At 44.5% G+C, this 18,490-nt stretch overlaps 1 protein-coding gene across 1 annotated transcript in view; it reads right to left on the reverse strand.

Annotated features, from left to right (window-relative positions):
• Positions 1–18,490, reverse strand: part of SLC24A3 (solute carrier family 24 member 3) — a 949,388-nt gene that overhangs the window by 486,757 nt on the left and 444,141 nt on the right. Inside the window, exon 3 of the mRNA XM_007948201.2 lies at positions 12,119–12,195. Within this exon, the coding sequence (XP_007946392.2) occupies positions 12,119–12,195 (77 nt within the window). The remainder of the gene's footprint in view (positions 1–12,118; positions 12,196–18,490) is intronic.

Below are 18,490 nucleotides of genomic sequence, written 5' to 3' on the forward strand. Positions count from 1 at the left end.
GGGGGGGGTGGATAGTGTAGAGCATGCATTTCAGTTATCCCAACTGAGGCACAGGAAAACTGAGGTATTGATCCACCAACTCCTCTTAGTCTGAGGAGTACTTTGGCGGCAGTGGTGGTGGGGGCTGTTAATTTCCTGGCACTTCTGGGTTGCCCTGCATTCTGGTGGCCAGAAAATGTTCTGAGGCCCAGGAGCTAGCAGTATAAATCAGGCAGGCACACACAAGTACCAAGTGCTAGGGAGATATGGTGGGGAGTTATCTACTCACATGCCTGACTTCACACATTCCTCACAGCAACCTGATGTGGTGGGTGCTGTACTTTTCTCCAATGAGGAAACTGAGGCTCTACAAGGCAAAGTACATTGCCTATAGCTACATAGCTAACAAGTAGAAGAGCCAAGACTGAAATGGAGGTCTGTTTCACTCAAAGTACCTACTCTAAACCATCACAATTTATATCTAGCTCAGGGGTCCTGGAGTAACAATCCATCAGCAAGCCTGGGTGTAGCCTCTGGGCCTAATGATTAGACCTGTGGGACTTCTGAATTAAGTCTCATTAGCAAAGAGGGGAAAAAGGAATTTAAGTAGTATCAAAGCATAATAATTTATCCTCCTTGTGTTAATCTTCTCTCATCACCAGTTTTAGCTCTGTGTTGACACTGACAAATTAAGGACATGTTCAGCACTTTTTTGAGAGTAAACAGCAAATTCCACAAGCTGTTCTAATCATTTTTTCTCTTGTAGGGTGAAACCCCTTAACTAAACATGTCTACCCATGAGTGAGTTGTTGCCAAGACCTTTTTGAGTAGACCATGCAGGTTCCCTTAAATTTCAAACCCTCTGCAGCATTCCCTCTCCCAGAACCCTGGATTACTTAGGGGCCTCCTGTGGGCATTTTCCACTTTATAGGATGGCTGTATATGAATAGGTCTGTCTCTGGTTTCATGACAGGAAGTCGTTTGTGAAGTGTTAAGCAAAGATGAGGTCTCTGTAGAGGGACATCAGGGTGGTGGCATAGTGGTTAAAGCACTTGGCTTGTAACTGAAAGGTTGGTGGTTTGAACCCACTAACCACTCCATAGGATATAGATGTGACAGTCTATTTCCATAAAGGGTACAGCCTTGGAAGCTCTATGGGGCAGCTCTGTTCCATCCTATAGTGTTCCTATGAGTCTGAATTGATTTGATGGCAATGGGTTTAGTTTTTTAGCAGGGTATGGGAAGGTGAACACCTTCTAACAAAACACCAAAACACCTTCTAACATTTATTAAACACCTACTATATGCTCCCTAAGAGCTCTGGTGACATAGTGCTTAAGGCATTTGACTGCTAACCAGAAGGCCAGTGGTTCAAACCCACCAGCTATTCCTCAGAAGGAAGACTGGGAAATCTACTTCCATAGAGATACTGCCTCGGAAACCCAAGGAGGGGTCACTATGTGTTGGGACTGATTCCATGGCAGTGAGTTTGCTTTTTTTTTTTTTTTTTTTTAATGCTCCCACTTTATGGAAGTTGAGGTAAGGAGAAGCTCCATGATTTGTTCCAAAGCACCCACCTTGTTGGTAATATGTCAGGTTTGAATGCTAATTTAGGTGTCCTTCCTCCTCACCCAAACATCTGTCTCCACTCTCAAACCAGCAGGCACGCTGGCCTTGCAGTTCCTTGCATGCATTCTGTTTAATTGTTAAACCCTGGTCATCCCTTAAGGAGCTCTGGTGGTGCAATGCCTAAGGCATTTGACTCCTAACCAGGAAGTGGGTGGTTCAAACCTACTAGCTGCTCTGTGGAAAGAAGATGAGCCAATCTACTGTAAAGATTTACTGCCTTGGAAACCCAATGGGGGTTGCTATGAGTCAGAATCAACTCAATAGCAGGATTTTTTTTTTTTTTTGGTTGGTCATCCCTTAAGGTGACAGGATAATAGAGCAGCAACTCTTTGCTAGCTACCTTTTCTACTGGCCATCAATGCTTCTTGATTTCCAGTTGACTACCTTTGTAAAGGAAGGAAAGAGGATGGTATTTGTTTTCTAGGGCTGCTGTAACAAAGCATTGCAAACTACGTGGTGTAAAATAATCAAAATGTATTCTCTCGCAGTTATAGAGGCTAGAAGTCTAAAATTAAGGTGTTGGCAGGGTCAGTTTGTTGCAAGCCTCTCTCCAGGCTTCTGGTTGCTTGGTGTTCTTTGGCTTTCAGCTGTACCACTTCAGTCTTTGCCTCTGTCATCACATGGTGTTCCATCTGTGTCTCTGAGTCCAAATTTTTCTCATTCTATATGGACATCAGTCACTGGTTGTGGCCTACCCTAGTTCAGTATGACCTCATCTTAACCTGATTACATCTGCAAAAACTTTATTTCCAAATAAGGCCACATTCATCGGGATACACACACACCTCTGTGTGTGTCTATGTGTATATGTGTGTGTGTTTGTGTGTGTGCGTGTGTGTGTGTGTGTATAAACCAAAACCCAAACTCACTGCCGTTAAGTCAGATCTGACTCATAGCGACCCCTCCTTGGGTTTCCGAGGCAGTATCACTACGGAAGAAGATTGCCCAACCTTCCTTTCAAGGAGTGGCTGGTGGGTTTGAACCACCAGCCTTCTCCATATTTATCCTCACTGCTATTGAGTCAATTCCAACTCATAACAACCCCCTTTGGGTTTCCGAAGAAATAAATCTTTATGGAAGTAGATTGCCCAGTCTTTCTTCCATGGAGTGGTTGGTGGGTTTGAACCATCAACTTTCTGGTTAGCAGTCAAATGCCCTAGGCACTATGCCACTAGAGGTCCTTCATTCATAGGTATGTGTTGTTATGTGCCGTTGAGTAGGACCCGACTCATAGTGACCCCTCCTTGGGTTTCCCAGGCGGTATCAACATGGAAGTAGATTGCCCAACCTTCCTTCCAAGGAGAGGCTGGTGGGTTTGAACTGCCAGCCTTCTGGTTAGCAGTTGTTCTGGTTACCTACTGCCGCTCTGACAAAAAATATACCACAAATGGGATGGCATTAACAAACAGGAGTTTATTCTTACAATTTGGAGGCTTTAAGTCAAGTTCAAAGTGCCAGGCTCTAGGGGCTGGGTGAAGCCCCTCAACCTTGGGGTCTAGCTCTGCCTCCTGCTCCCGGCCCACTGGAGCTAGAGGCATTTTTTCACTCAGACAGCTGCTGGCTGCTGAGGCTGAGAAGCCCCAAGGGTGACAAGTAAAAAGGCACAGCCCGATGTTATGAAACCACATGGCAGGCCATTAACTTAAGTCCATTTTAAGTCCCAAGGTTGACAGAACATAGCAGGTTGCTGAGCAATGGCACAGCTATGTGCAGGGTCCAAGCATACCATAGGCTAGAGACCATTCCCAAGGTTTCTCCTTATATACAGGAAGCAGACCATATCCCAAAGGCACTTGTGGTAGATCCCACCATGGAGTTGTTTGCCAGTCCCATCATGGGGAATAACTACCACTAGCTGCCCAGCCACTCAACCAAGCCCAGCCAAGTTGACACACAAACATAACTAACATAGCAGTCAAGCGCCTTAGGCACTATGCTACCAGAGCTCCTATTCATATGTATAGGAGTTAAGATTTCAACATGTATTTTTTGGGGACATAACTTAACCCACAACAATGCCAAATTAGAATATACCTCTAGATCTTCTAAAATTACTCTTGGCCACATGTGGCTATCAAAATTTTATTCATTAAAATGAAATAAAACAAAGAGTTCCTGAGGCACACTAGCCACACTTCAAGTGCTCAATAGCCATACATGACTAGTCACTACCATATAAGACAATGCAGAAAGAACTTTTCCATCATTGTAGAAACTTCTATTGGACAGTGCTACTCCACAAAATTAAAGTTGAGTCTCAGAGCCAGAAAAGCAAAAGACAGGCTAGAGAGACAAAAATAACCCCTGGGGTGAGGTGGTCAGTGAGGTTTGCTATGAAAAGCTTCCTCTCCCAATGCTGGGGGATGTGTAGGCTGAGTAAGGGGTCAGAGACACTCTCCAAGGCCTGTTGAGATCCTAATCCCTTTTTCCCCTCAGAACTGGCTATTTCATCAATTAGTTTATTCTCTGGCTTTTAACAAAAGCAAACCAAGCTCCATGGAGCACACCCAGGGAAACCATACTTTCAGATACAAAATTAAACAGATAACTGGAAGGAGCTCAAGCTGTAAGAAATGATGTCCATTTGGTGAGGCCTCTTCTAATTACAACAATTTCTAATGAAGACAGAAAGTCTCCTCCCAATGACTCTTCAAGAACACATCCAAATTAGTTTCCACTTTCTCTGGTGGGGTGATGGAGGTCAAGCTGTGGAGCTTCATTTCATGATGCACCAGACCCAACCTCCTCCTGTTGGAGCTGCCATGCCCTTCATGTTCCTGAAGGAAACCGTGTGCATTCAATCACAGTGGCTGGTCTGGGGTAAGGCTGACCTGAGGGAAGCCAACCCATAGGCTGGCCAGTGGTCTGTGGTCCATTAGATGACTTCTGGGGCTGTTAACTAAAAAACTGAGCAGTGCAGGTGGGTCAGAGCACCCAGAGCAGATGAAGGGACAGACGAGACCAAGGAGAGACAGGGCCAGGGTAAGCCAGTTATGAGGAGCAGAAGCTCACATCTCCAGAAAGAAAAAGATGGTGTAGGGGCTGGACAGGGGAAGACAGAGGACAAGAAGGAGAGAGAAAGATATTGAGATCATCAAGGCATTCTTATAGGCTGGGGATATGGCAAAATCAAGGAAATATAGGAAAAGTGAAGCACAGAATGGACATATAAAAATAACCATAATACCAGAGGGAGGGTAATATTGGAAGAGCCCCTTCCTCCCCACCACACCTCAGTCATATTTTATCCCTTCTAGCCCTAGGGCTTCCTCCAGTGCTCTGCAGCTCTGGGATGTAAGAAGGCCATGATAGAACTGAGAGATCAGAGATCAGCAAATTCTGATCGAGGAATAAGAGAGAGAATTTGGATGCATGTACACAGAGCAAGTTTCCCCAAATCCCACACCAGATGGACTCCTTAGACTTGGGGAGAAGAAGAGAAATGTAGACAGGAGGAGGTAAGGTGGGGGAGGTAAATGAGATCACCAATCTCTAATCAAGTACTGAACATATCATCCATGAGGACCTACAAGGAGTGACATCAATAGTCCTTGTTGCCATTCCTGGAGAAATTCCATCTTTAAGCTTTTATGACTCTCTAGCACAAGAATCCTGTCTGCACCCTGAGTGTCTGTTTTCCAAATGACTTCCTCCTTTAATACATGTAAGCCTCTAAAACGGGGCCCTAGACACCCAGATGTGAACAAGAAGCACAACAACTGGATGCAGAGGGCCTAGGACAAACACTGAGGTTTCCTATCATGCCCACAAATTGCTCTTGCCACCCAGGAAACATGAGGTTGACCAGAGCTTCCCTAAGAGCTCTGCAGAGGAAGAAGTTCCTTCTGTGTGAACAGAGTGACATCTGAGTTTCCCATGGACTTCTTGGAGCATGTCTAGTTTGAGACCATGAGTATCCACACCAGAAACATTCTGCTTGATCTTGCTTTCATGGACAGGTTCATTAACAAGATTAGACTAGTTAACACAACCCCTCTACCCAGACAGAATCACTTAACAGGAATTTGTCTTAGTGAAGGCTGTGGATTAATTTCAGCCTACACACATGCATATAAACATATCTGTCTGATAAAAGAGAAGAATGATATTAAAAATGTGACAAGAAGGCTCAAAGCTTATGTAGAATAATCTTGAAAGCTGACAAGTGCACAGGGGGCATTTCTGCTCTGGGATTTATTTTATTAAGGACAGACAACTGACCATACCATTTTGAGAAAGAATTTTAAATATTGATAACTTAAACCTTCTTTCATTGGAAAGGTAAACATGTAGCCCAGTTTTTATTCTCAAAGATTCAGCTATGTATTTCATACAGGATAATTAGCAAAATTTCACAAGGTGTTAGTAAATCACAAACCAAGCACGCTTCTAGAAAATTATTCACACTCTTCTTCATTTAGTGCAGGCTCAATGAGTTTATAGAAATGCAGGTTTCCTCACAGACAGGAAATACTGCTTTTAGTGATGAAATATAATAGATTGGAAATAAAGTAAGTGCTAAGCTAAGTGTACTTTTTGTCTTATTGGTTTTATCTTTATTGATCACTATTGATAAATGTAATGATCATGGATTTCCCCCACAGTAGGGAACTCAGATGAAGAATAGTTAGAAAGAATAGAAACCTTCTCTTGGTGCAATCTTAGGGTTTTACCATCAGTTGCCATCAAGTTAATTCATCTAAGGTCTTAGGATTTCTATAATCCACAAACACAAAGATCCAAGAAAAAATTAAAACAACAGTACTTGGAAAATTTAATCAGAAATATCTGTTCTAAGTCCACAAAGCATACACAAGAGAGGGAATTATTTACACAAAATAAAAAAAAAAATTAAGAAGAAGATAGGGAAGTTTTGACATCTAAGATTTAAAAGATTGTGTTGAACACCCTCAGAACCTCCTGTGTTGGGTCTTGGGTCACTGTGTTCCCAGACTTATAACCTATTGAGGTTGAAGGCTACAGGCCTTTACATGGCTCAAACTTAGCATTTGCATCTAAATTCAAACTGCCCTATCCCATTTGAGCTTACATGGAAAGCAAACTCATGTAAGCTGAAACAAAATAGGGAAGTTTGAATTTAGGTGCAAATGCTAAGTTTGATTCTGCTTTAGAGCACGATTGGAAAGGAATTGAGCACTCCGGTTGAGATCCTGATTATGGTCAGTTGACCTCATGATGCATGTACACAGAGTAAGTGATCCTTCCTCTAGGGCAGCCTGAAGTGATCTGTCACAGGTGCTGAAACCCTCTGGCCAGATAGTCATGGTCTCTCCCCACTGACAGGATTGTTGTTGTTGTTTGCCGTCGAGTCGGCCCTGACTCATAGCGACCCCTCCTTGGGTTTCCGAGGCAGTATCACTACGGAAGTAGGATTGCCCAACCTTCCTTCCGAGGAGTGGCTGGTGGGTTTGAACTGCCAGCCTTCTGGTGAGCAGTCAAGTGCCTTAGGCACTATGCTACCACAGCTCCTCCTGACAGGATGAGGCAGACCTAAACATGATGGGATGATGTTCAGTCCCCACACCTACTCCCTGAGGTTCCTCAGCAGCCTGGGGTATTCCTTGGAAACCAAGAACTTTTTCCATGGCTTACCTGAGCCTTTTCACTAGACTGAAGGACAGACTACATGGATCACCTCTGGCCATGCCTGGTTGGGAGGAAGGTTGGGCAATCTACTTCCATAGTTAATACCACCTCAGAAACCCAAGAAGGGGTCTCTATGAGCCAGGTCCAACTCGATGGCATATAACAACAAACAACAACAGTAACCCTAGGCAAGAAAGGATGGCTTAGGGATGAAAGATAAAGAATCTGCTTCCCACCACTTCCATATAGCAGTTAAGTCATGCTATGGTGTCTCCATGTTGTCTTCCAGATGAGGGACCACTAACCTCTCCCCATCATGCCCTCTTACTCTCTACCACCCACATCTTCAATTGCTGCTCACTTCAGTCTTCCTGAACTTGAAAGACTCTACGTCTAAGATCAGAGGTTTCTCACTCCTGCCTAAAATCACTTTTCATTTGGAAAACACCTACCTACACTTCAAGACCAGCTCAACTTCACCTCCCTGGCACCTTCCATGCCTTCACAGCACAATGTATAGACCATAGCTGGCATCAGCACATGGTAGTTGCTGGTCCACACATAAGTCTCTTTCAAAGACTAACTCCTTCTGGATGAGGCTTTGTCTTTGGTGCTAACACATTTCAGGGACTCAGGACGTGCTTCCTAGATGGCCAAGGGCAGGAAATCTGGATTTAGCTTCTTGCAACTTTGAGTCATGATTCTTCAATTGCCTGCTGACTACTGAAATGCCAAATGTTAGCCCTTGCATCACTTCTTGCTACACCCAACAATGTTCATTTCACAATTCCTAAGCATCCAGGACAACATAGTTGGCAAAAGGGGATAGGAAGAATCATTTATTCCCACACTCAGAAAGTAGGTTACATGTGCAGATACTGTACAAAACTGAGCAAAATAAAATGTCTTTCTCATGATACTAATGTCCTAGTGGTGGAGCTTATATCTTAGTGGGTATGATGACATAAGATTTAGTCCTTATCCTCGGAATGGCATCAGTAAGCTTTCACCTAATGTACAAATGTTCTGCCCATGACCCACCCCCTCCCATGTACGTGGACACCGCAGGCAGCAACTTCAAATTTTCTCCAGATAGGGTTCTTCTCCCTGGGAAGCAGACCAGGGCCGAAGCCTGCACAGGCCTTGGTAGCAGGCATGGGGCTATTTGGGAAGAGAATTCTCAGATTCCATGTGCATAAGAGTGGTCTAGAGGGGTAGATGTGAGTTCAAGGTGGACACTGGCTTTGGATTAGGCCTCTTTGTCCCGTGTACTCTAAAGTGCAGAGCCCAGGACAGTGTCTAACAGTGGTATTAGTCACCAGTGATTGAAAAAGCTTTGTTGCAAGTTTATGTTCACTTTCTTAAGAAATGTTAAGGAGGTAATTATCCATCTTTGTCCATTCTGCTTTTATCCCAGTCTGGAATGCACCACCCAGACAGCAGAGGCCTGACGGATGCCCTTGGCTCATGAAAATGACCCTCTTCGACCCGTGGATGTTGATTTGCTCAATTCACAGGGAGGGTAGAGGTGGGAGATAGGGTTTTGACAGCAGCAGGGGGCAACATCACTTCAGGAGGATGAATGCTTGCAATGTTTGGGCTGAGAGTGGAATTCTAATATGTCAAATGTCAAGGCATAAGGGTGCTAATGGCTGCTGGGAAATTCGGGATCTGACCCAGTGCCTGGGTCTCCTCAGCTCTGGACAGGGGAGCCTCCATGGTGCCGAGGTGGCAGCTGGCATCCTTATTAATGGCTCAGTGTGCATGTGGCCCTCCTGAAGCAGGGTGTGTTTGTATATATGTGTTGGGGCGATGGTAGCAAATATTCCATTTTATCACTTGATGATTTTAGATAATGTCTTCTCTGGAAAGGGACTTCTCATATCTCTTTCTTCAGGGAGAAGGCCTTAAGGGATTGAAGTGTGCAAGAAAGAGTTGAAAATTTAATTCCTTTCATAGAAAAAGGGGGTTGCATAAGGGCATCTTACAGCCCAGAGAGGTTAACTATCTTGTTGGAGGCCACACACACATCAGGGAGAGCAGAAGTGGGCTTCAACCATGCCTGGTCTGACTCCACAGCCTGGACTGACCTACTCACCTGCTACAAATATGGTGGTCTTAAAACATGACCACACATTCTCTGACATGCCCTAGAATGAGAGGTAAAATCTTTATTCCCTCACCTTTAATCCTGGTACCCTTGTGACTGCAATAGACTACTGTGGAAATGATGCTGCATGACTTCTAAATGTGGATCATAAAAGGCTGTGCCTTGATCATATCCCTCCTACTTGGAGCCCTAGCTGCTATATATAAGTCCCACTAACAGAGGCTGCCATGTGGGGAGGCCATATGCAGGTATTCTCATTGACAGTCCCAGCTAAGCCTGTCTTTTAGTCATTTCAGCCCAGGTATGAACTGTGGGGGTGGAGAAGCCATCTTGGAAGCAGTTCCTCAGCCCTAGTGGTTTCACCCCCAGCCATCTGTACCAATCGAGGCCCCAGATTCCATGGAGTAGCCTTCCTGTCCAGGTCTTTCTGAATTCTTTTTTTTTCTTTTCTTTTTTTTTGGTTCCTTAGGTGACAGATTAAAGGAAAGTTTTCTTTTCTTTTTTAAAATTGTGATTTGGGTGACAGTTTACAGGCAAATTCACTTTCCATACAGCAGCTCATATATGCTTTGTCTTATGGCATTGACTACAATTTACCACAATGCAACAGTTCTCTTCCCACTTCCTCCCTAAAGTTACTTCTTTCCTGTGTCCATCCCTCCATGGACTCCTGCCCCCTGAGCTATCTCTCTGTGCATACACAGCCCTTCTGTTCTCCCATAATTGTTCTCTCCAAGGAGTATATCTACCTAGTGTAAATGTTCACCTCATATCTTGTCTTTTGTCTTTTGTTTGGCTGGACACCACAAGTGTGGGTTCAATTCCAGACCTGAAGGGCAGCTAGGAGCCATATTTCAGTGGTTCCATTAGGCTCTATCAGACCAGCAAACCTGGTCCCTTTTTTATTTTCCCCAAATGATTTTGAGTTTTGTTCCACATTGTTCTCCCACTCTATCCAGGATCTCCTACACAGATTCCCTTCCAAGTGGTTGACAATGGTAGCTGGGCACCATCTGGTTCTTCTGGTCTCATAGTCGTATAGGCCAAGGATCACAGGATGTACCAGTCGCTTGGACTAATTGTCTCCACGAATCTTTGGTTTTCTTCATTCTTCTTTGCTCTGGATGGGGAGAGACCCATCGTTGCATCTAGATGCTGTTTGCAAGCTTTTAAGATCCCAGTTACTAGTCACCAAAGTAGGGTGTGGAAAAATGTTTTGTGTAGTATGTTATGCCAATTGAGCTTGATGTCCCCTGTGACTATGGCCCCGAGCCCACAGGTCCTACTGTTCACTCCCTCTGGGTAGCTGGCTATGGCCAAGAAGCGACTACAACCTTGTCCCTTGTCAGCTCTCCTAGATACCTGGGAATTCTCACAGAACATACCAATACGCTTGTTCTTTCTGAATTCTTAACCCACATGATCCTTAGCATAATAAAAGGTTATCGAGTAATGTCACTAAATTGGGGAGTTTGTTTTTCAACAATAAATCACTGGAACAGTATTCAGAGCATTCATGGGAGAGTGAGTGCCACAGAGCTGGGATGCTTCATGTCATGACCAGTCCAAAGTCTAGCCCAAATCTTTCCAGGTCTGCAATCACTCCTTAGATACATCTTCACACCACCTCTCCCAAAACTATCCAAACAGGGATCAGACAAGTTAAAGATCTTAGACCCACTGATTCCAGAGAGGAAGATTCTACGGCAATGGTGGACAGTAAGAGGCCAAAAGGGAAGGGAACAAGCTTTTATTGATCATCTGCTTTGTATCAGACACTATGCCGGTTGTCATTATAATCCAGTAATTTAACAAATATTTTATCCCTACCAATTACCAGGAATGGCAATTAAGCCATGCATAAAATATGTGGGGCTCACATATGAGTAAGGATGATAGACACCAAGCAAATAAATATACTGTTTCAGGCAGTGGCGAGTAGTATGGAGAAAAATAAAGCAGGGTAAGGGGAAGATGAGGGCAATGATGGTTCAGTGGCAGAATTCTTGCCTTTCATTCAGGAGGTCCAGGTTCAATTCCTGGCCAACGCACCTTACCTGTAGCCACCACGTATCATCAGTGGAGGTTTGCACATTTCTGAACAGGTTTCGATGGAGGTTCTAGACTAAGATAGACTATGAAGAAGGGCCTGGTGATCTATTTCCCAAGAGGTGAGTACATGAGCAGAGAGAGGAAGGTTAAATAGTAGAAAGCAAGTTGGTTATCTTCCAACCTATGAATGTATGGCCTTTAAAAATGGATTTGACTGCTAACCAGAAGGCTGGTGGTTCAAACCCACCAGCCACTCCTCAGAAGGAAGATTGGGCAACCTACTTCTGTAGTAATACTGCCTCAGAAACCCAAGGAGGGGTCGCTATGAGTCTGATCTGACTCGACATCAGTGAGTTTGTTTTTTTTTTGGAAAACAGTCTGTTTTCATTATTCACAGTATTTATGTTTTACAAGGTCCTCGTGAACACAGGATTAGCCAATACTAAACCATCAACCTTGTTCAACCTCTGCTGAGAACTTTTTGCCATTCCGCATATGTTGTGAATGTCTGTGAATCACCATGAATACACCATGAGTATTTTATTGTGAAAAGGCAAGTTTATGAATGTGGAATTCTCCAATAATGCAGAGATCCCCTCACCCCCCTTACAGGGCTCAAAAGTCCCTACCAAGAGTGTGCACAGAAGTGGCAGGGCAGCAGCAGCACTTAACTGCCTGCCTCACCTCAGCTAGGCCCACCATCTGAGCCCCTCCAGGCAGAGGCTGGAGAGTAGTACTTACACAGAGCACATGAAGGACCACTGCCCCTTGTCTCCTGTCCTCGTTGCTGAAGATGTCCCTGGGGAACTCATGCAGGGCTAAAGAGAGAAAAGAAAAGCAGTTCAGTACAGACAGCGGCATTTTCAGTGCTATAGGTCTGGGACAGTGTCACTAATCCTGATCTTAGAGTCCTCGTTTCAATGTGGAGTCCACGGACTTGGATGGAGAAAAAAAATATATCTTTATTTTTGTGAACCTCTAACTAGAATTTAGTATTTTCTTCAGAGAAGAATACCACCCACCAGCCACAGTAGTGTTAGTAGAACGTAGAACTGTTCCAGCAAGTATTTTCACGATAAATTATCCTTGCTGCAGATCTCACTGATCACCTCTTCAACATCATGACCATTTTAATGAAGAAGCATGTGTATTGCTAAAGTATGCATTTATTTTCTAATATTTTAACAACTTCCTTTAAATATGATCAGTTCCTTTTTGCAATCCTCTGCATTTTATTGTGTGCACTGAAAATGATTTTCTGAGAAGGGATCTATAGGGTCACTGGATTGCAAAAAGATCTAGGTCACAAACAGGTTTAAGGAAGCCCTGCTCTAATTTGTCCTCCATTTTCCTCCTTTCCATTCCCAATGTACTTGCCCTTAGTTTGAGTTCAGGATTTTTGTCTATTACAAGTTCCTCACTATTCTGCACTTTACTCCCTTTTCCCACTAGACTCACGCTTGTCGCCAGACTCAGCACGTACTGCAAAGGTTGCTCACACCTCTCCCTTGGCCCAAAGCTTTCTATAAAAAACTTGTTGCTATAGAATTGACCCTGACTCCTGGCATCTCCACGTGTACAGAACAGAACAGTGCTCTGTAGGGTTGTCAATGGCTGATTTTTCAGAAACAGATCACCAGTACTTTCTTCCAAGGCACCTCTGGGTAGGCTTGAACGTCCAACCTTTCAGTTAGCAGCAGAGTGCATTAACCACTTTCATCACCCAAGGACTCCAAAACCCTTCAATCTCATGAGATAAAAGCCTGTAGAAAGACAGTACCAAGCCAGTCCTGGCTGGCCCCTTTCCAGACCTTCCTTCCCTCTCTGTTTTATACTTTGCATATGTTTACTCGCTCAGACAATGACCTATTATGTGTCCAGCACCACACTCACTCACGGCCATCAAGTCGGATCCAACTCATAGCAACCCCTCCCTGAGTTTCCGAGGTAGTATCACTATGGAAGTAGATTGTCTAACCTTCCTTCCAAGGAGTAGCTGGTAGGTTTGAACTGCCAGCCTTCTGGTTAGCCTTAGGCAATTCAGTAGTGATTATCACATATGCTCATACTGTTGCCAAATAGGATCATTTGCTATCCTTGAACACACCATGCATTTTCTTTGTTTCTATATCTTTGTTTGCTTATTATTTACTGGCATAGGTTTCAATCTGGAATATGCAACCATTCCCAACTGAGCCCCCTGGCTCTGCTTCTCATAAAATCCAATCAATCTCTATGGCCTGGTGCTAACATCACCACCTCACCTGGTCCCTCTAGCAGAATTCAATGCTCCCCATTATCAAACAAACAGACAAACCAAACTCACTGCCATCAAGTAGATTCTGACTCATAGCAAGCCCCCACTGGGTCTCCAAGGTTGTAAAAGAAGCAGACTGCCTCATCTTTCTTTTGTGGAGCAGCTAGCAGATTTGAACCATCAACCTTTCAGTTAGCAGCCAAATGTTTTAACCTTATACTCCCAGAGCTCCCCTCCATACCAAAAAACAAACCCACTGCCATCAAGTCAATTCCAGCTCATGGCAACCCCCATGGGGTTTCCAAGACAGTTACAGAAGTAGATTGCCCCCTCTTCCTTCTAAGGAGTGGCTAGGAGGTTTGAACTGCCAACCTTCTGGCTAGCAATCAAATGCCTTAGGCACTGTACCACTAGAGTTCCCCTCTACAGAGAAGGTTAAAGGTCAGGTGCTGCAGGACTCAGCATGCTGAAGCAGGGCTCCTCCTCAGTCCCAGCTTCAGCAGGCATCAGTAGCTCATGACTGCAACCTTTCCCTGAGAGATTCAATGAAGGTTCTCTCTAGAGAATCCTCAGGGAAACTGTTACCAGCTGATGAGAATGATTTCATGTCCCTGAAAAAGATGCAACTGCTGCCCTGCCCAGATATGCTTAATTGAGCTGGTGCACCTATCCCCCCTTGCTGTGAACATTGCCAGCTAGTGGTTCAGAATGCATTCTTCTCCCAAGAATTGCTCTTGACTGATGCCTGCTACCTCACTCAGAAATGCCTGGAAGTTTAAGTTCAAGACCCCTCCAAAAGGAGTCTGCAGCCAATGCCTGACTGATCCAGTCAAGTCCATTCTGATCATGGCGACCTCATGTATGTCAGAGTAGAGCATAGGGTTTTCAATGGTTGTTTTTTTGGAAGTATATTGTCAAGCCTTTCTTCCATGGTATCTCTGGGTGAAACTAAACCTCCAACAGTTTTGTCAGCAGCCAAGTGCATTAACTGTTTGCACCACCCAGGGACTCCAAAATGAAGGTAAAATCTAGAAAACGTGAAACCACAGAAATCATTTCAAGGGGGCAAGGGCCCACAGAAGAAGCAAGATGTCCATCCATGGCCCTGGACATTGAAGCAATTATATTGAGATATCTTAATTCTAGAATTTTCTCTCCACAGGCTTGAGACTTCTAGCTGATAGTATTGTCACTCTGTCCTGCAGAGCTGGAAGTAGCTCTCTAGTCTCTCTGATGAAAGTTCCTTAGTTTCCTCTACCTGAAACCTCACTGCTGGTAACAGTGTCATGGGTGGGGCTGGGTCTCTCCTTCTTTTCCCCACTCTCTCACTCTTCTTTTGCATACAGAATACCTTATGTTCTCAACAGGTTCCGACTCAGCTTTATCCTTTGAACTTATCTTTGATTCACCCCAAGTAAATGAGTTTTAGCCCAAGTAGCCACTGCATGTTCCCCCATTCCTCTCCTCTTCTCAAGAAGTCCAGTATGATCAGAAGCACGAGTATGGTTCCCTTATGACCACTTTCCAGACAATAGTCATAACCAGTAGTGACAGAGGGAAGAAGACCAGAGGGAGGATAAGGAAGGGCCCATGGGAGTAGCACTGATCATACTTTCTTGAACACTCCGAACCCTAGACCTTCCAAGATTCTGAGTATGAGGCCTGTGTTTACCTGTGCTTGCCCAGATCTGCATCCCAATCTTTGGGGCTGAGAACATGGCCACCACTGTCCATATTTTTGTATCTTTTTAATCTGGTAGCCCCTTGTTTTGTATAAATTCTCCCTTCCCTTGGGATGGGAGACAGAGAAAAGGCTGGTGATAGAATGAAAAAGGTTGAGATGAAAGTTCTGAAGGAGGCAGGAGGCCTGCTGACAAACTTCCTCAGCAAGGACAATGAAGCATATTTAATGAGAACTTGCCCTAGGCATGACTCTCATTTTATAGACAAGGAACCTGAGGGGCAGGTCATATAATGCACTCCACGACCCCAGATAGAATGCTACAGAGGCCATACATCCAGCAAGTTGTCACCTCATCTCCTGGCATCTATTTGCAACCATACTCTGCCCTGTGACCTCTTCCTTCTCCTGACGTCCTCCAAAAAGGAGATCAGGATCCAATCTGGATTCTGCTTCTGTTATCACCAGAGAGAAACAGTAAGATATTTCTCTGCCTTTCTCCATATATCTGTCACACAATTTCTAGCACTGGCCAACTGCAAAGTTTAAATGTCACCAGTCTTGCTGCCCCTTCCTTTCCCAGAGCTTGCATATCAAGCTAATCTTACTGATCACAACAGCCCATCACTCATGGAAAGTGCTCTGAATGGGTGCCAACCAAAAGAATTACACATATGAACCACTTGTGTGACGTCCCAAATCACCGGAGTAGAGGTGGAGACCGAGGTAAAAGTTGAGGTACATTTTGCCACAAATACACAGACACCAGCTATATTTTCACTTCCTGCCTCGTGGTCTTCCTACGTGAGGAATAACGGGAGTGCAGCATGTGAAGGGAGAGAAAACAAGCAAGAAGGGAGTGGACTGTGCAACTCTGCATCCACAGCATGTCCACACATGATGCTGCTTCAGCCCACCCACTTTATGGCATTTCATCAATGAAGTAACCCAGAGCCTGGAAACTTACCTGTTTGATCATGTGTCATGTCATTATGTGATGAACTAGGATTTTGAATCTAGGTATTTTGGTTTTAAATCTCCATGGCATTTAACAAATAGCAACTGGATGAATGAAATAACAACGAATAAATAGATCCAATTAGGCTTCATTTTTCAGCAGGGAAAAGGTCTAGTCAGAGATCTAAATGTCCAGCCAATACTGTAGAACTAGGTGGGACTCCTAGAGAAGACCATGTTGGAGGCTGTGGATTGGGGAGCCCAGTACTGGCTCAGGAAAGGCCACTGGTGAGTCACACTGACTGCTTACCACTCAAGCATGAGTTGAGAGGGGTTCAGAATTTGTCCAGGGTTCTCTCCTTTGAAGCTGTGGCCACACTGCTAACTGACCTTTTTCTTTTTGCAGTCTTGGAAGTGAGCCCATCTTGGTCTGCTCTTCAGGGGTTGTTCCTTGATCCATCAGCTACAGGATCCTGGCCCTCAGTCAAGGGTGCCTCCCTGTGCTGGAGCCACAACTGCCCATAAGAAGATCTGTGGAAATTCTCCACAGGGCCATGGTAGCCCATGCTAAAGTCTGCAAGTTGGGCAGCTGACAGGTCAGATTCGCTCACTTAACTGAAAGTGGTTGGTAAATGGCTCAGGTGAAGGATGAGCATGAGTGGGGAAGGGGAAGGCAGAGAAGGATCAAGTAAGTACTTTCAAGTCAGTTTGCTTCTAGAGCAACAACAACAACAATTCTCGATTTGTTACTAATTACAACATAAAAAGTATGACCAGGTTAAATGTTCACTTGAAACGCTCACAGACACTCCCACTCTTACCCTCATTAGAGCTGCTTGCAGAAAACATGTAATGGTAGTGAAATTATAATAATCACTTCAAAGGACTCATGCACAACATATCAAGAATGCTATGCATATACTTTTCCCTTCCAATATATTATCGTATTTTTTTTGGTGAAAAATGTTACAAGAAGAGATTTCTTTTAAAAATTAAGCTAGGGTCCTAATGAGTCTGTGATCAGAGACCTGCCCCTGCCCTACAAGAGATGAGTCTTCCTTTATATCCCAAATGCCTGTGTGTTAGGCTGGGTCCCTCAAGAGGGATTTGAGTATCAATAGTGTATGTGGGAGGTGGCCCCAGAGCATCAAAAGGGGAGTGGAGATGTGAGATCTGGGTGAGAGGGAGGCCAATACAATGGGCCTGGACTAGCTGGGCCCTCTCTGGGAGATGGTGTAGAACATGCCTCAGAGCCATCTATCTAAGAGGTCAGGAGCTGAACTTTCACCACTAACGCCCATTTGCCACTATCTAGGGCTACTTGTTTTTTTTTTAGGGCTACTCCCAAGGCACTAATTCCTTAGCACTTCTGCTCAGTCCTGCATTGGCCAGGACAGAGAACGCTCTCAGGCAGTCACAGGTGTATTCATAAAGTCACCTGCATGTCTGGGTATGATGATGCCCAGTGTCTGTTACAGCCTGTAATCTTCCAAGCCTCTTGTGCATGAGAACTAGAAAATAGGAAATGCAGGGTGTCTTGATGTGTAGAAATGAAAAGTCCATCACACGTCCAGGTACAATTTGGCATTGGGGCCCATTGGTTGGTATGTGGAGAAGAAAATGGCAGAGGGAAGCCCTATGCCCAGGCTTAAAACTTAGAATAAACTGTGTCTGGGATGTGCATCAGGAATTGGCATGTCGTTGCTGTTAGCTGCTGTCAAGTTGGTTTTGACTCATGATGACCTTATGTACAACAGAACAAAATGTTGTCTGGTCTTATACAATTCTCACAATCACCAGTATATTTGAGTCCATCATTTTAGCTATTGTGCCAATTCATTTCACTAAGGGTCTCCCTTGCCCTCATTGGCCCTCTACTAAATGTGATGTCCTCCAGATATTGATCCTTCCCAATGACCTGTCTAAAGCAAGCAAGCAGACAGTGTTCTGTTGTGTTCCATAAGGGGTTTCATTAGCTGATTTTCAGAAGCAGATCATCAGGCCTTTCTTCCTAGTCTGCAAGTGTCACTGAAACTTGTCTACCCTGGGTAACCCTGATGGTATTTGAAATACTATTGGCATAGCTTCTAGTGTCATGTTGTTGTTGTTTGCCGTCCAGTCGGCCCGACTCATAGCGACCCCTCCTTGGGTTTCCGAGGCAGTATCACTACAGAAGTAGGATTGCCCAACCTTCCTTCCGAGGAGTGGCTGGTGGGTT

The sequence above is a fragment of the Orycteropus afer genome, unplaced genomic scaffold, assembly GCF_000298275.1.
Source record: "Orycteropus afer afer isolate SDZICR_OR568_19922 unplaced genomic scaffold, OryAfe1.0 scaffold00208, whole genome shotgun sequence".
NCBI classification, from domain to species: Eukaryota; Metazoa; Chordata; class Mammalia; order Tubulidentata; family Orycteropodidae; genus Orycteropus; species Orycteropus afer.